This window comes from Nuphar pumila, chromosome 16 (assembly GCF_984573655.1).
Source record: "Nuphar pumila chromosome 16, dmNupPumi1.hap1.1, whole genome shotgun sequence".
Taxonomy (NCBI): Eukaryota; Viridiplantae; Streptophyta; class Magnoliopsida; order Nymphaeales; family Nymphaeaceae; genus Nuphar; species Nuphar pumila.
The window spans coordinates 44,423,983-44,445,162 of NC_143264.1; the positions used below are offsets into that span (position 1 = coordinate 44,423,983).

At 38.0% G+C, this 21,180-nt stretch overlaps 1 protein-coding gene across 3 annotated transcripts in view; it reads right to left on the reverse strand.

Annotated features, from left to right (window-relative positions):
- LOC149813214 (uncharacterized) overlaps positions 1 to 20,389 on the reverse strand; it is a 57,156-nt gene extending 36,767 nt beyond the window's left edge. For all 3 annotated transcript variants that reach the window (XM_089991542.1, XM_089991544.1, XM_089991543.1), the window contains exons 1-4: positions 19,731 to 20,389; positions 16,711 to 16,756; positions 16,473 to 16,522; positions 16,164 to 16,205 (exon numbers count right to left, since the gene is read on the reverse strand). In XM_089991542.1, coding sequence (XP_089847668.1) covers positions 16,164 to 16,205; positions 16,473 to 16,522; positions 16,711 to 16,756; positions 19,731 to 20,257 — 665 coding nt within the window. In that variant the 5' untranslated portion in view covers positions 20,258 to 20,389. The remainder of the gene's footprint in view (positions 1 to 16,163; positions 16,206 to 16,472; positions 16,523 to 16,710; positions 16,757 to 19,730) is intronic.
- Between the last annotated feature and the right edge of the window lie 791 nt (positions 20,390 to 21,180).

Below are 21,180 nucleotides of genomic sequence, written 5' to 3' on the forward strand. Positions count from 1 at the left end.
CTAGCAGCAGAACTCGCATGTTGGGATGAGGATGACGCAAGTCCTTTCCCTTTGTCCGTCATTTTTATCCTGAAAACACAAAAAAAAAATACATTACAATTTTCAAATCAATTCGAAAACACAGGGAGAAGGGGGGGCTCAGCCCCTCCCCTGCCAACCCAACAAGAGAGCGAGAGCGAGGGGGGCTCGGCCCCTCCCCTGCTGAAAACAGAGGGAGCAGGGGGGGGGGGCTCAGCCCCTACCCTGCCGACCCAAAAAAAAAAACAGATGGGGGAGGGGCTCGGCCCCTCCCCTGTCGACCCTCAAAAAAAAAAACATATGGGGGAGGGGCTCGGCCCCTCCCCTGTCGACCCAAAAAAAAAAACAGATGGAGGAGGGGCTCGGCCCCTCCCCTGTCGACCCAAAAAAAACAACAAATGGGGGAGGGGCTCAGCCCCTCCCCTGTCGACCCAAAAAAAACAACACATGGGGGAGGGGCTCGGCCCCTCCCCTGTCGACCCAAAAAAAACAACACATGGGGGAGGGGCTCGGCCCCTCCCCTGTCGACCCAAAAAAAACAACACATGGGGGAGGGGCTGGGCCCCTCCCCTGTCGACCCAAAATAAACAACACATGGGGGAGGGGCTCGGCCCCTCCCCTGTCGACCCAAAAAAAACAACACATGGGGGAGGGGCCGAGCCCCTCCCCTGTCGACCCAAAAAAAACAACACATGGGGGAGGGGCCGAGCCCCTCCCCTGTCGACCCAAAATAAACAATACATGGGGGAGGGGCTCGGCCCCTCCCCTGTCGACCCAAAATAAACAACACATGGGGGAGGGGCCGAGCCCCTCCCCTGTCGACCCCAAATAAACAACACATGGGGGAGGGGCTCGGCCCCTCCCCTGTCGACCCAAAATAAACAACACACGGGGGAGGGGCCGAGCCCCTCCCCTGTCGACCCAAAAAAAAACCCTCCTGTGCCAAAAAATGAGGGAGCAGGGGGGGCTCAGCCCCTCCCCTGCCGACCCAACAAAAAACTGAGAGGGGGGGGGGGGGGTGCTCGGCCCCTCCCCTGCCGACCCAAGAAGAGAGTGAGAGAGGGTACCTGCGAAAGGAGAGGATGAGCCGAGACGATGAGCCGAGAGGAGGAGCTGGGGCGGCGGCGGCGGCGGAGTTGGGGCGGCGGAGCTGGGAGAGAGCTCGAGCTCAGGGGGAGAGAGAGGAGAGATTAGGGCAAAAAAAAATTTTGCCCAAATCCTCCTTTTCATCGGGGAAAATTTTTTTTATGCCCAAATCGTGGACAAAAATGACCCTGGGTGCGTTGACCGCACCCAGGGTCGTGTTGACCGCACCCGGTGCCGCACGCGCACCCACGTCGCGTCGCGTCGACGCGGGTGCGGCATATGTTTTACCGAGTCCCTGTGACATAGGATATAACCTATGTCACATGGGTGTGGGTGCGGGTGCGGGGATTCGGCACTTCCAAAAAACCCGGGTGCGGGGGTGCGGCAGGGGCAAAAATGTAAAAATATATATATAAGGGGGGTCCGGGGGTTCCCCCTGGCGCGGGTCCCGCTGCGCGGTCAACGGGCGGGGGTCTAGGGGGGGGGGAGGGGGCTTAGCGGGGGGTTATAGGGGGGCAGCGCCGCCCCCCCCCCTCCTCAAGATTTTTTTTTTAAATTCCGCAGCCCATTTCATAGGGCAAATTTTTTTTTTAAACCAAAAAAATGGACCGAAATGACCCTGGGTGCGGTCAACGCACCCAGGGTCGGGTTGACCGTGTAATGAAGTGCCAAATGAAAAGGGGCAAAGTCTTCAAGCGAAAGCACGGAAGCACGCACATACACAAGAGGCCACAAAGGGGCAAAATAAACCACAAAAGTGGTCAAGCACAAAAAGAGGAAAAAAATATTCTTCACTTCATAGAATGCTTCACAAGAAGCTTAGGAAATACATGGGGCTGTGCCCCTTATTTATACACAGCAAGGGACCCAAGGAGGGGCTCCCATAGAGTCGTTGGAGCCCCTCCAACGGTCATATTTATGACCGTTGGAGGGGTCCAACGACTCTATGTGGACCCCTCTCAAATGATAAAAAAGAAAAAGTAAAAAATAAAAAAGGAAAAAGAATAAAAGAAAAAGAAAGAAAAGAAAAAGCATATCAATGATATGCGTGTAGAGGTGAAATGACAGAAATACCCCTGTCGGGTTTTACAAAATAAATATATATATATTTATATATATAGATAGACACGTAGACATATATATATATCATATATATGTATATGTGTCGTAATCTATATATATATATATATAAATATACATCATATTTTAACACCCCCCCTCAAACACATGGTGAAATCACCGAGAGTTTGCTAAGGAGGAAGTAGAAGCGAGGCGAAGGCAAGGCTTTGGTGAAGAAGTCCGCCAACTGATATTCGGTAGGAACATATGGGAGTTGAATGGTGCCGCGTAGGAACTCATCTCGAACATAATAACAGTCCATCTCAATATGCTTCGTTCGTTCATGAAAAGTGTGATTGCTAGCAATATAGATGGAGCTCTTGTTGTCACAACACAGCTTTGAAGGAGTTGAGAATGAGGCACCCATATCTTTAAGTAAGCTTCTTAACCATATAATCTCAGTTGTGGTAGTGGCCATCGCACGATATTCTGCTTCGGTAGACAAGAGAGAAACTTTACGCTGCTTCTTACACCTCCAGGAGATAAGCGACTCCCCAAGAAACACACAATAACCTGTGGTAGAAATACGATCATCGGAGTTACCCCCCCAATCAGAGTCAGTATACGCAAGTAAAGTAAGAGGTGAAGAAGAGGAGAAGAATACTCCCTTAGTTATGGAATTTTTTAAGTATCTGATAATCCTCATTATTGTTGCCATGTGAGTAGTGGTAGGAGCAGTCTGAAATTGGCTTGCACTATGAACTGCATGTGAAATGTCAGGCCTGGTGATAAATAAATGTGTTAAGGATCCAATTAATTGACGATAAAGCGTGGGGTCTGCTAAAGGAGTGTCATCATTGGCTCTCATCTTGGCATTAATCACTTCTGGAGTCTCCACCCTTTTGTCATCTATCAACCCAGACTTAGCAATAATGTCAGAGGCAAGCTTCATTTGAGATAGGACATATCCCTTGGGGGAGTATGCAACTTCAATTCCTAAGAAATACCTTAGAAAACCCAGATCAGACATATCAAAATTTTTCTTAAGAATATTTTTAATAAGATCAATACCTTTCTTATCATTACCTGTGATAATCATGTCATCAACATATAATAACAAAATTGTTATGTATTCATTAGAAGATTTAACAAACAAAGCAGTATCTGTGTAACATGATGAGAAACCATTATCAAGAACTACTTTGCTAAAAAGATCATACCAAGCTTTTGGTGCTTGCTTTAAACCATAGAGAGCTTTGTTTAATTTTAAAATATTACCTTTCCCAATTTCAAGACCCGACGGAGGGTCCATAAGAACTTCTTCACACAGAGTTCCATTTAAAAACGCATTTTTAACATCAAGTTGATATATTGGCCATTGTTTGATGGATGCTAAAGCAATTAGGGTTCGTACACTAGTCATTCTGGCTACAGGAGCAAAGGTTTCTTCATAATCAATCACATATTCTTGGGCGTAGCCTTTTGCAACCAAACGAGCTTTGTATCTTTCAAGAGACCCATTACATTTGGTTTTGACCTTATATACCCATCTACACCCAATTGCTTTTTTTCCTAAAGGTTGAGGAATAATGCTCCAGGTTTGGGCCTTGTTAAGAGCCTCTAATTCGATTTTCATAGCTTCAATCCAATGTGGGTGATCTTTAGCTTCCTTGAATGAGGTAGGTTCATGATACGAATGTATTAACATGAGACAAGCCCTATAATTCGGCGAAAAAGATTCATAAGACACAAATTTTTGTGGTGGCCTACTAGTACGAGAAGATCTCCTAGGTGGATTGTTATCAATAGATTCTTCTAAAGAGAAGTCTCGAGAGTATCTGTCAATAGCAGGTTGATGTTCATTTCCTATCTGCTGGGTATATACATTTATATCATTAAGGTTTTCATTTTGGGAAGTATTCTCATGTTGTGGTATATCATTATAATGTAAAATTCCATCACAACTAGTATCACAAGTGATTGCCTCAGGAGACTCAATCCTAGGAGCTAAGTCGAATAGAAAAGAATAATCGATGTCTTCCTTAGATGTGTGGATATCGAAACCATTTTGATCTTCAATAAAGTTTACATTTCTCGATACATATAATTTATTGTTTCGAATATCATAGCATCTATAGCCTTTTTTATTCTCACCATAGCCAATGAACACACATTCAATAGCTTTAGGTGACAGCTTATCTTGTCCTAGACTAAGTACAAAACATTTGCATCCAAAGATTCTTAGTCTATTAAAATCAGGAGTAATTTTAAAAAGTTTTTCAAAGGGCGAAACATTTTTTAAGGAAGAAGAGGGCATACGATTCACAAGATATGTTGCGGTAAGAAGAGCTTCGACCCAAAAGTTTTTAGGAACATTTTTAGACACAAGAAGAGTTCTTGTGGTTTCGATTAAATGTCTATGTTTCCTTTCCGCAAGACCATTTTGTTGCGGAGTTTTAGGACAAGATCGTTGGTGCAAAATTCCATTTGTTTTAAAATAATTTTGAAAATCTTTAGACATGTACCCTCCTCCTGAGTCGGACCTAAAAATGGCTATATTATATTGGAATTGATTTTGAACAAGAGCGTGAAATTCTTTAAAATTAATGAAGACATCGGATTTATTCTTGATAATGTAAACCCATGTGTATCTAGTAAAATCATCAATAAAAGAAACATAGTAAGAGAAGCCCCCCTTGGACATAACGGGTGCCGGTCCCCATACATCGGAATGCACAAGTTCAAAAGGCATTTTTGACACAAAATTGCTATGAGAATATGGAAGAGAGTGAATTTTCCCAAGAATACAATCATTGCATGTAAATGTATTTGTATTACAAAATTTTTGATGAAATTGACTACATAGCCCTAGGTGGTACGTACGTCCAGTCCTTCTCCTTGGTATCCAAAATGACTCGAATATTCTTCAATCTAAATCACGAAACAATTGAAATTTCTAAATAAATGTTGGGGTTTCTTTCTAAAAAGTTGATATCTTTCTCATCATAGTAGTACTATCAAACATGCACGGCATGTTAGTACTATGATGATTGGACGGGAGATTTATGGTAACCTCGTAGCATGAAAATACACGATAATTAAAAGAAAATCAAATAAATGGTGATAATCGTCTTTACAGGCAAGATGCTCAATTTGATTTGAAAGACCAAAGCATGTAGAATGGGTCGTCAGTTAAAATAGAACCTGACATACTTATTTGTCTATTTGGTTCCGTCAAAAGAGAGGATGGGATGGTACAAAAACTCTGCTTGACAGATTGTTAACAACTATGCTCCTCGAGTAGCAATGATACGATGTCGCCGGTCATTGAAGTTAGGGGACGAGGCTACTAAAAATTATCTTAAGTAGTAGATCTCATGGGCTTCTACAGAAGTTTGGATGCATCCCTTGTCATGTATGCCTCTAAGGAATTCTCTCTTGGTCAAAGGTCGTCCCCTTAGGAGCGGACTCAACTAATTGTCTGAGGTATCAAAAAATACATAGAATAATAAACCCCTAGGTTGTCTCAATTGTTTTTACGTTTCTCATGTGCGTACCTTCGGGACAGTTAATATCGAAACAAGATTATCATGCTCATTTTACTTATTTTCAACTGCACGTCATAAAAGGAACAACGCATATGTTAGTCTTGTTTTGAATTTTAATATCTATGCAGCTACCAAATTTTTATAAGTCTGGCCCGTTTTATGGAGTACAGGTGATGATTAGGTCGGTACGGCAAGCGATGGCATGATGACGTGATGATATCAAGATCTCACTCTTTCTTTGATATTTCGCTCCTGAGCATGTTTCGTAATTTTGCATAAGGGTTTCTTTTGAAATTTCTTTTTTATATAAACTTTAATTATCAAAAAACCTTGTTTTGAATATATGTGGTTTCAATGCTTATATGGAGATACAAATCTATTATGTAAAAGAATGTTCGCTTTTAATGTGTCCAAGGTCCGTTGACTCGTTATTTTAAACACTATTTTTCTGTTGAACTATTTAAACTCTGAAAAAGGATTGATTGCAAAGCTTTAAAAAAATTCCTAAAAGATTATAAGCTCAGGATTTTGAGGTGTTACACTTTCTGGGTTGAATTTGAAGCAGAATGATCAAGGAGTTTGGTATATTGATTTTGGAGTTGTTAGCCTTATCACAAGAGATGAGGGTAAGCTTTTTATGTTAGTTCTTTATTCTGGAAAGTCTAGTATAATTACAGGGGATGGTACTCGTCATCCAATATCACATATTGGAAACTCTTCTATACCTCTTTCTCATTCTAATACTCTTAATCTCTCTAATGTTTTATTAGTTCCCAATACTCTTAATCTCTCTAATGTTTTATTAGTTCCCAATATTACAAAGAACTTTGCCTATGTTTCCAGACTTATCGATGATTCTGATCTTTGTGTTATTTTTACTCCTGTATATGTCAAGGATCTTCACATGAAGAAGACGTTCACTGAGAGAGAACGTGCTGGTAACATGTACATCTTCGAAGAACGACCTTCTCAAGTATTCAACGACCCTGCAATGAAGACTTTTTATGAATCTTGTTTCTTATTCAAAGAAAATAAGCTAAATGTTTGGCATAATCAGCTAGCCATTGTGGTTGTCCTTTTATTGAAAAGTTAGTTTTTGACAGTTTAATTCTTAAACAAAGTCTTAGCTTTTAATTTCTTGATTCTCTTTGTCCTAGTTGTCAACTATCGAAAAGTCATGTTTTACCTTGTAATATTATTAATAAAAGAGCCTCTAAATTGTTTGAGAATGTTTATTCTGATGTTTGGGGGGCTGCTCCTGTTAGTTCTTCTTCTAGAAGTCGATATTATGTTACCTTCATTGACGGTTACTCCAGATTTACGTGGATTTATTTCATGAAATGTAAACATGAAGTATTCCAAATATTTCGTAAGTTCCATATCATGGTCAAAAATCAATTTGCCGCTCTTATTGGTAACTTCCAAAGTGAAGTGGCGAGTATTCATCAAACGAATTTGTAGACTATCTCCAGCATAATGGAATTACACGAAGGGTTTCATGCCCTTATACTCCCTAACAAAATGGGATCGCTGACAGAAAACATCGTCATATACTTGAGAGTGCTTTGGCAATGATGCACGAAGGAAAAGTTCCCCTTTGGTTATGGACAAAGGCTTTTCATTCGGCAGTATATGTTATAAATTGTGTTCTCATGAAACTACTTGACTTCAAATCTCCCTTCTATGTTTTATATAGAAAGCATCCTGATTATGATTCGTTTCGAGCTTACGGGTGCACTTGTTATATCCATACAGATGATAATTGTTAAATTATATGTATTAATACATATATATATATAATACCTGATAGGGGTATTATAGTCTTTTCACAATTGTTTTAGTAAACAATTGTCTTTCTTCTTTTTCTTTTTCTTTATTTTTCACTTTTCTTTTTTATTTTTATTTTTATTTTATTTTCCTTTTTTCCCATTTAGGGGGGCCCATAATAGAGTCGTTGAGGCCCCCAACAGTCACAAATGTGACCGTTAGGCTCCCAACGACTCTTTGGGAGCCCCCTTTTGGTCTCCCTTTTGTCCCATTCCTTTTTGTATAAATAGGGGTGAATCCCCTTGTATTCTACAAGCCTCGGAGCTCTCTCTCTCTCTCTCTCTCAATAAAGAGATTTTATATTTTAGTTTGTGCCTTTCTTAAAGCTTGTGTATGTATTGTCCCATAGTGGACTTGGCTACTATCCCCTTTATGTATTTGTTCATTGTTGGACATTGTTGGACATTGTGAATGCCTTTTTAGCATTCTTTATCTTTCTGCATACTTCGTTACATGGTATCAGAGTCATTCGGTTCATAAAAGAAAAGGTGTGATATTCAGCTTTACATTCATTGTCTCTATTCTTCACACACTTTGGTGGCATCATGGAATCCAAAATCGACCTATCCTTCAAGCTCAATGGAAAGAACTACATAATGTGAGCATCGGCAATGGAGAACAACCTCAAAGGTAAGAAACTTTGGAGCTATGTAATGGGTTCTATTCCGAAACCTCAATTAGAGCTCACCAAGATTGAAGGAGACCAAGAAAAGGCTCTTGAGGGAGATGCTCTTCTCAAAGTCATTGAAGACCACCAAAAGAAAGTTGAAGATTGGGAAAGCAATCACGCCAAGATCCTTTCTTGGTTCATAAACAATGTTGAACTCAAGGTATGTGCAAATATAGCTAAATTTCGCTGAGCCAATGAGGCTTGGTTCTTTATGAAGGGTATGTATACCCAAAAAGACCTTGTAAGAGCATATTTTTTTGCAAGAAAAAATTAGAACCACAAACAAGGTCATTCAAGTATACAAGTTTACTATAGTGCATTGAACCCACTATGGAATGAGTTGACTCTTTTAGAGCCAAAATGGGTTGCTATAGAGGATGTTGAACTAAGACAAAAACAAATGGAACAAGATCGATTGTTGCAATTTTTGTTTGGACTACGTCCCGAATTTGAGCAAGTGAGGTCATCACTTCTCCGTAGATCTATTTTTCCTCCAATAAAAAGTGTTATAGTTGAAATCACACAAGAGGAAACTAGGCTTGGCATGAGTAAGAACATTGATGAAGTGCTTGTTGTATCCAAACCCGGCAACAATGTCAAAACCTATAAACCACCATACTTTGAAAAACAAGGAAACTATAGTGGAGAAAGAAAAATGATTATATGACATCATTGTTATGAGTCGGGTCACATCAAACCTGCTTACCCAAAGCTAAATGGAACATTCAAGCCTAAGGTGGCCTCTCTTAAAGAATCTACCACCAACAAAGAAGATGAAGGCAAGAGTAGAGACCTAAAAGAAACACTTGGTCAAATATCCATGGCTCTACAACAAATTCTCAAAGTCACTTCCTCCACATCGGGTGTGGCCATTGCGTCTACATTATCACCCAGTACGTATTCTTAGATCTTAGACTCTGGAGCATCCTTTCATATGACCCCTCATGAAAATGCTTTAACCGATGTATGCACCAATTCAAAAGGTTCATGTGTTTCTACGGCCGATGGGACTTTTTTAAAAATCTCAAGTATTGGAACACTTAACTCTAAAGATTCTCAAAACCTTTTTTTTCCAAAAGTAAGAGTTGTTCCAAAGATAAATTTGAATCTTTTTTCGGTATCTCAAATTGCCGACCATGGATGTGAAATATCTTTCTCATATAATGGTTGCTTTGTGCAGAATCTCCAGTCCGGGAAGCGGATTGGACAAAGCCATAGAAAGGGGGATCTCTACTATATGGATCATCTAAACCTTCTTACAAACTCTTTTTGTACTTATGTCTAAGATAAAAGCATTGAAACTTTGCATAAAAGACTTGGTCATCCAAGTTATTCAAAAATGTATATTTTTCCATTTGAAAACAAATTTTGTAAGGAAAAAGACATTAATTGCAAAGATTGCATTTTGGGAAAAATGAAGTCTATTCCATTTCCAACTAGAACTTTTCTTTCTATAAGACCTTTTGAATTGGTGCACTCGGATGTTTGGGGTCCATCTCCGGTTATGTCTAAAGGTGATTACTCTTAGTATGTCACTTTCATCGATGACTTTAGTAGATATGTTTGAATCTATTTTCTCAATCATAAATCAAAAGTGTTTTACTTCTTTAAAGAGTTTCATATGCAAATACAAAATCAATTTCAAAGTAATATATTCATTCTTAGATCCGATTCCGCTGGAGAATATTTGTCTATCAAATTTTAAAATTATTTAAAACAAAATAGAATTTATCATAAAAAATTGTGCCCTAGAACTCCACAACAAAATAGACTAGCGGAAAGAAAACATAGACATATTATCGAAACCGCTAGAACATTGTTTATCTCTAAAAATATTCTAAAAAAAAAAAATAGGCTAAAGCCGTCTTGACCTCAATATATTTAATCAATAAAATGCCTTCTTCTAAACTAAAGAATGTCTCCCCATATGAAAAACTTTTCAAATTTTCTTCCTTCTTAAATCGCCTTCGCATCTTTGGTTGTAAATGTTTTGTCATCTTACATAAAAGAGATAAGTTATCCCCAAAGGCGATTGAATGTGTTTTTTTAGGCTATGGGGAAAATCAAAAAGGCTATAGATGCTTTGATTTCAAAAATAACAAACTATATGTTTCAAAAGACGTAACCTTTTTGGAAGATGAGAATGGATTTGAAAACCTAGAAGAACAAAATGAAATTAACTACATGTTTTTACATGATCTTATAGATGATGTATGTGATGATTCTATGAATCATTCTGAAAATAGAGAAGATACTTGTGATGTATCCAATATTGAAGTATCACCATATGATGGTAATATCAGTAATGAAAATACTAATGTATATACCCGAAGAGACCAAGAAAGGCCTATTAGTGCCTTAGGAGAAATTTTCTCAACTTTTCGAATCTTTAGAAGAAACCCCTATTAAGAGATCCTCTAGAGAATCAATTTTACCCAATAGGTTTGTGTCATATGAGTCTCTTACACTTAATTATCGGGCTTGTCTGATAACATTACATTCATATTATAAACCTACTCATTATAATCAAGCCAAAACAATATCACATTGGGTTGAAGCCATGAAAATAGAATTAGATGCCTTAAAAAAGGTCAATACTTAAGAAATAGTCAAATTGCCTTCACATAAAAAACCTATTGGATGTCGATAGGTATTTAAGGTTTAAACCAAAAGCGATGAATCTTTAGAAAGATATAAAGTCAGATTAGTGGCTAAGGGATATTTGCAAGAATATGGGATTGACTACGAGGAAATATTCGCCCCTTAGCCAGAATGACAAGTGTTAGAACCTTAATAGTTGTCGCATCAACCAAAAATGGCCTATATATCAACTCGATGTGAAAAATACATTTTTAAATGAAAATCTAAATGAAGAAGTATATATGGATCTGCCATCCGGAGTTAACATTGGACAAGGTCAAACCCTTAAATTCTTTATATGGTCTTAAGCAAGCCCGCCCCCAAGGCTTGGTATGATCGATTTAGTGATATCATGATTAAATTGGGATTTCGTTCATGTTATACTGACACTGCTCTCTTTGCGAAAAGTGTAGGCACTAATATTGTTATCTTATTACTTTACGTTGATGACATGATTATTACAGGAAATGATCAAGATAGTATTGTTAATGTTAAAAATATGCTAAAAGATAGCTTTGACATGTCTAATTTAGGTTTTCTTAAATATTTCCTTGGTATTCAAGTTGCATATTCTCTCCGAGGATATATTTTGTCACATATGAAGCTTGTTGCAGATATATGTACTAAGTTTGGCATTTCAGATGATAAAAAGGTGGAGACTCAGGGAGTCATAAATGTCAAATTAAAGTTGGAGGATGGGGTTCTTCTAAAAAATCCCACACACAACTCATTGGATCTCTCACATATCTGACTATCACCAGACCTGACATCGCTCATGTTGTTCACTCTGCTAATCATTTTCAGCATGCTCCTACAAATGTGCATATGAGTGTCGTGCTCTGGGTCATCCAATACATCAAAAACACCATAACTAAAGGGCTATTCTTATTCTTTTCTTCTTCATTAAATTTACTTGCTTATACTGATGCAGATTGAGGAGGTAACCCTAATGATAGAATCTCAACTACTGAGTTTTGTATCTTTTCAGGAGATTCTTTAATTGCTTGGAGATACAAGAAGCAACAAAAAGTCTCACTATCCTCTACTGAAGCTTAATACCAGGCTATGGCAACTACTACAATGGAACTTGTTTGGCTTCGAAGTCTTCTCAAAGATATAAGGGTTGATATTACTAGAGCTTCAAAGCTTTGCTGTGACAACAAAAGTGTCATTTATATTGCCAGCAATCACACCTTCCATGAACAGACCAAACATATCGAAATGGACTGCCACTATGTTCGTGATGAGTATCTACGTGGAACAATCACACTGCCATATGTCACATCAGAATATCAGCTCGCGGATTTCTTCACTAAAGCTCTTCTTGCACCACGCTTCATGTTTCTCCTTGGCAAACTTTCGGTCGTCTCCCCGTAAAGTTTGAGGGGGATGTTAAATTATATGTATTAATACATATATATATATATATATGTGTGTGTATTATACTATAATACCCAATAGGGGTATTATAGTCTTTTCACAATTGTTTTAGTAAACAATTGTTTTTCTTCTTTTTCTTTTTCTTTATTTTTCACTTTCCTTTTTTATTTTTATTTTCTTTTCTTTTTTCCCATTTAGGATTTGTGACCGTTGGAGGCTCCCAACGACTCTTTGGGAGCCCCCTTTTGGTCTCCCTTTTGTCCCATTCCTTTTTGTATAAATAGGGGTGAATCCCTTTGTATTCTACAAGCCTTAGAGCTCTCTCTCTCTCTCTCTCAATAAAGAGATTTTATATTTTAGTTTGTGTTTTTCTTAAAGCTTGTGTATTTATTGTCCCATAGTGGGCTTGGCTACTATCCCCTTTATGTATTTGGACATTGTGAATGTCTTTTTGGCATTCTTTATCTTTCCGCATACTTTGTTACAATAGTCTCATAAACAAGTTTGACCTAAAGGCTAACATTTGTAAACTTATTCAATATTCTGATTATCATAAAGGTTACAGGTGTTTTGATATCGACAAAAGATGCATTCTTGTTTCCAAAACTGTTGTTTTTTATGAACTCTCATTTCAGCCCATTGCTAGAAATCTTGAAAATGATATTAGAAAGAAAGAATATTGTAGTCCTTGGTTGAGCAATGATCTTTTTACCAATGGTGATCGAATATTTGAGAACTTTATACCACCTGATTCAACTCAGCACGGTACAAGAGATGTTAGTGATAATCCAGTCAATATTGATGGTGTCACCTCAAGTACAGATCATGGGAATGCGGAGGCATGTCCAGGTAGATACAAAGATGGTATGGTATATCAAAGAAAGTCAAGATTGAATCGGATGGAAACTAAACAACATGATCAGCAACCTTATGATAATCAAAGTTATTATGGCTCTCCACGAGCTGATGTCAGAAAATTTGTCAAGGTTCAACATCCAATTCAAAGGTGGGTAAGATATGAGAACTTCAGTATAGATCATCAGAAATTCAAAAGCAAGTTGAACCTAGATCATTCATTAAAGCTTATCAAAATAACCGATGGATAGAGGCAATGAATGAATAAATGAATGCATTACATAAATGTGGAACTTAGGATATAGTGAAACGTCCACTTGAAAAGAATGTTGTTGGATCTAAATGGGTCTACAAAATTAAATATAAACCATATGGTAGCATTGATAGATACAAGGTTCGCTTAGTAGCAAAAGGTTTTACACAGAAACGTGGTCTTGATTATGAAGAAACATTCAACCCGGTTGTTAAAATGGGGACAATTCCAATAATTTTATCTGTAGCTATAAATCATGGATGGCCCTTAAGCCAACTTGATGCCAAGAATGCCTTTTTTACATGGGGAGCTCAAGGAAGAAATATATATGGAGCAACCGTCAGGGTATGATGAAAACGATGCTAAAAAACATGTATGCAAGTTGAAGAGAGTAATTTATGGGCTTAAACGAGCATCTTGTTCTTAGTTTGAAAGTTTTTCTTCTGAGATTCAAAAACATGGTTTCTATCGGCCGTATTTGAATCATTCTTTGTTCATTTACAAAGGTAAAGACTTCATTACTATTCTTCTTGTATATGTGGATGACATGATTGTCACAGGTAATTCAGATTCACATATTCAGACGGTGAAAGATGTCCTAAACAAAAGGTTCAAAATGAAAGATTTAGGGGTGCCAAAATATTTTCTTGGTGTTAAAGTCGACAAAAAGGAGAATGAATTAGTCATGACTTAAAATAAATAAACTATTGATCTGTTGAAGAAAATAGGCATGGCCGAGTGTAAACCATGGTTAACTCCTTGTCCAACTCATCAGAAATTTAGCATGTTTGATGGTGAGACATAAGAGAATCCTACTGAATTCAAAAGCATTGTTGGTAGTTTACAATATCTGACTTTCACTAGACCATATGTTGTTTATGTTGTGAATCAAGTATCACAATTCATGCATGAGCCTAAAAATGTCCATATATAAGCAATAAAATGAATTTTGGGATATCTTAAAGGAACCATGGGTATGGTTTAAAATACCGAAAACGTGATGATGAGGGTATGTTAATTGTGAAGGCCTTTTCTGATGTTGATTGGGCATATAGGTTCATGGTAGCAGCTACGTCAGAATTGGTTTGGATTAGATATTTGTTGAATGATGTGGGAGAAAGGATTCTCAAGTTTACTATATTTTGCAACAATCAGAGTGCAATAAAAATATCTTTAAATCCTGACTATCATGGTGGCACAAAACATATTGAAGTTGATCAACATTTCATCAGAAGCAAAATTGAGGATGGAGAACTAGAAGCAAAGTTTGTTAACACTGAATTTCAGATTGCAGATCTATTTACAAAAGGGTTGTCAAAGCGCAAGTTTTGGTTACTCAAATTCAAGTTGTCCATGGTGATAGACAAGTACAACTTGAGGCACGTTGTTGGAATGTGATGATTCTGGACCAGATCTGGTCCGATATTTATAATTTCTTTTTTTATGTGTGTTGGATCATATTACCCTTTTTTCTTGGTTGTATATTTTATTTGTTTAAGGGTATTATTGTCTTAATATACAATTGATTGTATTATAAATATTTGTGATTAATAAAACCCACGTTAAGCAAGGATTCAACGTGGGAACGTTGCAGCCCTAATTCCTCTTCTCTTCTCTTCTCTTCTCTTCTCTTCTCTTCTCTTCTTTTCTTGGGTAACATGATTGAGGCTTGTTCACGATTTGATATTTCTATTACTACATGGGGTCGACTTTACGAGTCCTATTTCTTTATTCTTGTCTATCTAGAGCTAAAACTTCAGTCACTTTGCAATCATTCATGTCACCTCTAACTGCCTCCTTCCAAGTCTTCAATAGTCTTCCTCTTTTCCTAGCTCCTTCTACTGGTACCATGTCAACCTTTCTCACAGGCGCCGTGAGAGGTCTTCATGCATTTTGTCCAAACCATCTTAAATGGCATTCACTTATTTTATCCTTTATTGGTTTGACTCTTAAGCATGTTCTAATATATTCATTTCTAATTTTATCCTTTCTTGTAACCCCAAACATTCATCTTAGCATATGCATCTCTACAATATGCACTTTGTCTTCTTGTCGCTTTTTAGTTCTCCAACATTCAGCTCCATATAATAGTGTTGGTCTTATAGCAGTCTTGTAGAAACGCCATTTCAATCGTAGTACTTTTTTATCATATAACACACAACTAGCATATCTACACTTCACCCAACCGGCATTGATCCTCTTAGTAATATCTTCTTCAAATCCCCCATTTTGTTGACTAATTAGCTTCTATAATATGCAACATGTTATATATAGGGTTGCTTAAATTTGGTAGGATCACGTTCTCAGCCCACAAAGGATCCCTTCACTCTTTAAACCTTGATAAATCGCAACTCAAGGTCATGTTTTAAAAGAATTCAGTAGTACTCTTTTATCACATAACACACAACTAGCATATCTACACTTCACCCAACCGGCATTGATCCTATTAGTGATATCTTCTTCAAATCCCCCATTTTGTTGACTACTTAGCTTCTACAATGTGCAATTGTTACATATAGATTTGTTTAAATTTGGTAGGATCACATTCTCAGCCCACAAAGGAGCCCTTCACTCCTTAAACATTGATAAATCAATGCAGAATATCGCAACTCAAGGTCATTTTCAAAAGAATTCATCTACATTTCATACTTCTCTCCTTGTTTTTTTCTCTTTATGTAGTAAGCAAGCATTTTCTTTATCTATCATGTTTCATTTCAACATAAGAGCAAGACATCTTGTCCTTTCGCATAGGTTGGTTCATACACATTAAAGATACATGCAGTCTAAAAAAAAGAATGTTGACAAAGTAAAGAGAAAAAAGACATACTTTTTTGAAGGAAATGTAGCTGTGTTGTGATCCTCCATGAACCTGTAAAGTAGGTAAAAGCAACTCAATTTGATAAGAAAAAGGATGGCTCAAGAAAGTGATAACTGAAATTGGATAAGGAGAAGGGAACTTTTTTCCCTAATCTTCCTTTTTCTCATGAAGCAAAATCTACAATTTTTGGTAGAAAAAAGGAACTCAACTAAAATAGTAAGACAAACATGTTTGATAGATTTTGACATGATATTCCAAGCCAAAACGTAAAAAAGTAAAACAAAATGCAAAAATATTAATTGAGAGGTTGCACCATACTCCTTGAACATTTGCTTTTCCTCCCAATTGGGCAGTGCTTCCAAGTTTACCTGCAGATAGATCTCATCCAGATGTTAGGTCTGCTATATTTTACAAAATGAAATGAAGTGACAACACTTAAATAACAAAAAATCAAAAAGCTGCTTCATAATTGAATATTACCAATTAAATCATAGTACCAAGACTGCAGCAAATATGCTCATTTATATTGTAACTAAAAGAAAAGAGAACAAAATACCTGTTTTACTTCAGCTAACCATGCAGTGAACTCTGGCCTTTTGTTCCTAAGAGAAGGAAAGCAGAAACAAAACAAATAAGTAAACGTCAACTTGATATAAATATTCAGACAGCAGATAAGTAGAAAATAAACAGCAAGGACAATAATAAACACATTAGCTGAATATCAAGAACAAGTGAAAAGATTAGACATCAACAAACCACTTAACAAGAGCAGTATAGCATAAATAACCCATTAAAAAGATACCCAATTAATGGAAATGCAAGCCACAGGGATGGATTTCCCAGCCATATGAATCCTAGTTTCTCTATTTGGTGAAGCATGGCAACTACAGTGTATGGTTATTTGCACCAGAATGAGGGATGCTGAGATAAGGAGGGATGGCAGAAAATCACATAAAAATCAACATAAGCATAGAAATTGTTCAAAAGAAACAGCATATTTAGATCTTCCATAATCTGAACTCAACTCCATATGCACATAAAGAAAGGATGACTTAAAGGAGTATAAAGTTATGGAATAAAGAGCAAATGGTTCTTGGGCCAAGCATATTCTCGTGATGAGTACTAAAAACAGGGGCCTTTACCTAAAACATGAATGTGTTTGCATCTTGTCCTTTGTGTAAACCTAACATGTTCACAACCTCCAAGAAAGGAAGAGTTACAATCTTAAGAGAAAATTAAGTTAGTCATTGCCTTTGCTACCAATATCACTTTGCTATAACTAAGACAAATGATGTTTTATGTCACATGGGTGCGGGTGCGGGCGCGGGTGCGGGTGCGGGGATTCGGCACTTCCAAAAAACCCGGGTGCGGGGGTGCGGCAGGGGCAAAAATGTAATAAGTAATATATATATATATATATATATATATATATATAAAAAGGGGGTTGGGGAATAGGCGGGGTTTTTTTTTTAAACTTTGCAGCTGTCAGGCAGCTGTGCTGAAAGCTGCTGTCAGCAGCTGTGCTGACAGCTGCTGTCAGCAGCTGTGCGTGAAAACTGAAAAACTTACTTTATGCTAGTCTGTCAGCAGCTGACAGACTAGCATAAAGTTTTTTAAAAAAAAATTCGAAGCCCATTTGGGCAATTTTTTTTTTTAAAAATGGACATTAATGATCCTGGGTGCGGTCAACGCACCCAGGATCGAGTTGACCGCACCCGGTGCGGCACCCGCACCCGCGTCGAGTCGCGTCGACGCGGGTGCGGCACCCTCCTAGCCGAATCCCTGTGACATAGTGTTTAGCAATTGGGACAGTCCTCAAGTCTGTTTCTGGGCACTTTCAATTGAGGTCCAAGAAATAGTCCAAACTTTGTTATAGGAGACCAAAGCAATATAGTGAAAGAAACATATGCGAATGACATATTCTGAAGCTAATGTTGGATCAAAACAAGGTCAAACAAATAGATATTTAAGTGCTTCATGGGCAAGAGATGTTAGAAGAAACATAATACAATGGGATTGATAAGTGACCTTCGATAAAAACCAGAAACGCCACTGAAGATAAGAAAACCGATAAAAAAATAAAATAAAAAAGATACCCTCACTTATAGAAACAGAAAACATACACATTGATATAATTCATTTAGCCTTACGTATTTATTTATTTATTTACTTATAAATGAGTAAGACATGTTTGGGCCATAAATTATAAACACAAATAACCAAATTAGGTGCTGAAGTATGAAAGAGATTAAATTTAACAAAGTACTATCTGCCCATTTCATACAATAACTGAAGTAACCTTGGCATATTTTTCAATTAAGAAAACCAAGAGCTTCAAGCTTAATGTCACACTTCTACTTGAGTGTCCAACAGTGTAGGACACTCAAACTAAAAACTAGAGCATCATAAAGTTACAATCACCCAAAAGAGGTAAGACTAACAAATAGAAGTGCAACACACACTTCTTGATTTCTTTGACCCAAAAAGAAATTACGAAAGTGAACATATTGTCACCCAGTCTAGACAATACAAACTGTCGTTATGGTTAGTCAAATGTACTATGTGCTAGTGGGTGCTAGCCTCCCTAAGCACAAAAAACTAGAGATATAAATAAAATTGATGCTTAAATGAAAATTTTGATTTAATTAAATGTGAAAACTAAATAGCTATAAGATGGTGCTTCCTATTTCATTGACATCATATGTGAATTTTTTCTGATACTTGCCCCACTTGACACTCACCTACCGCCCACCCTTCACCTATGAACTGGTTAGTTGCTGGTAAGTAGACTAAGTCACCTAAATGTGCAGCCACTTAGGTCCAGCCTTAACTATCTAACTCTCAATCAATTCACTTTGTCAAAAACTCCAGACCACATCCACCGACTCCATATCCAAAGGTGATCCCTCCTTGATCTAAATAGTGCAATTCCATGAGTAAGAGGCTGCACACTCAACCGTGGATGTTCACCTGAATCTCCCCAATCTGATCCTTAACATTATAGCCAGTTTTAAGTTTTTTGAACGGTATGCTTTATCTAATTATCACCTGACAGTTCATAACAACCTCATCCACAGGACTGCTGTTACTCGCACTAGACATTCTGATTTATGACACTAGCATTTCTCTTCACGGAAAGCCCCTTTTCACAGGATTTAGTCATAAAGCTACACAATGCTATACATGCCGTAAATGCAACAATTAACAATTTCATCACTAGCTTTACTTTTCCCCACTGAAAAATCTTTTATCTCTTCAAATAACAAACGATTAAGGAAATGTACCATATCAAATTTAGGAGGTTGAGTACGGCACTAGTTCATACGAAAGCCACACTAGGTGTTTACACACCACTGCATCATTTTGGAGTTTCATTAGTATTCCAAATATGTTTCTATATGACTCTACACATTTTCTTCCTAAAGTAGAGGTACATTCTTGCAAGCATTTCATGATCCTCGACAAACAACTGATTTGGCAAAAGGGAAACAAAAAAGAAAAACTACACAGAAGATTATGAGTTCGTTAACCAAAATCATGCTCCAAACACGAACGAGAGAGAGAGAGATTGCGTACCACAAATCCGTCTCCCGAATAATTCCGTATTTTCCCCACGAGTTCGTCACGGCTCCCATTTTCGACTTCTTCTCCTTGTTCTTGTTCTTTTTCTTCTTCTTCTTCTTCTTCTTCTTCTTCTTCTTTTCCTTCTCCTCCTCCTTCTTCCTCCTCTTCCTCTCCCTCTCCTTCTCTTTCTCTTTCCTCCGCCTCTCCCTCTCCTTCTCATGTTCCCTCTCCTTCCTCCTCTTCTTCCGCCGCCGCCTCATCTCGGCCTCGCTCTCCTCCTCCTCCTCCGAAGATCCAGAAGACGAGTTCTCCGTAGAAGAAGAATACTCCGCTTCAGAATCCGAACGATCCGACGATTCTGAAGAAGGCGATCGGCTCTTTCTCCGACCGTGCTTCCTCGAGCTCTTCCTTCTCCTCCTCCTCCTCCTTTCCCTCTCGCTATCGTCATCGCTCGAGCCTCCACTATCCTCTTGTCTCCTTCTTCCGCCTCTTCTGGATTCGTCCTTTTCCGATAGCGTTTCGTTCTTCTCCTTCTCCATTCTCGCCGGAGATCAGCAAAATTTTCGATCAGTTGAGTGGGAAGATGCACAGAACGAGATCGACAGAAAAGAAATGAACGATCGCAAGGGTTCTGTGAGAGCGCCTCAAAAAAACCGAAAAAAAATAATAAACGTTTTTTTCCCTCCTTAATCCTTTTGGCAGTTCGGTGTCAGTCCTGGAAACGGGTCGGGTATAACCCGAATCGGAACCGATGGAACCAATGTCAAAAACATGGATATAGAGCTGTCAACGGGTTGTGTACCCGACCCATTAAAGTATATCCGAACCCGTCCAAAAAAAACAAATCACCAGGTTCGGTTCGGGTTTGTTGGCTCACGAAAAAAAGGAATCTCAGAGCCAGACCGGGATAATTTCATATATATTTTTTATTAAAAATACATATAAAATACTTTGATTGGGTTGGGTACGGGGCAAAAAATCTGGGTTGGTTGGGTAGTCGACAAAAATCATGACCCAAACCTGGCCCGCATATTGCTAGGGTTGGGTTTCAACCTGAATATTATACGGGTCGGCATTTTGCATGCCTATACTTAGGAATTTGGGTTTGAGTCGGGTCGGGCACCTAATATAAACCCGACGCATTGACAACCCTATTATATCATAAAACACGCTATAAATTGAAAATGTTTGTTTTTAAGGAAAATGACAGGTAGACATAAACATATAAATTTTTTAAAGTGCTTTATTAGGTGATTTGTGATTAATATCGCGATATTTTCAAAATACACACTACTCTCAAAATGTTTTGATATTGAATTTAACAAGATCAATCGCAATATTTCAAAATCTCAGTGATATTTGCGACTGTGGATAGGACCCTGATTCATGAATTAATGGATCAGTAGTCTGGGTTGGACTCGCAAGATCAGAGTGGTAAGGTTTTTAAAATTTTAAACCCAAG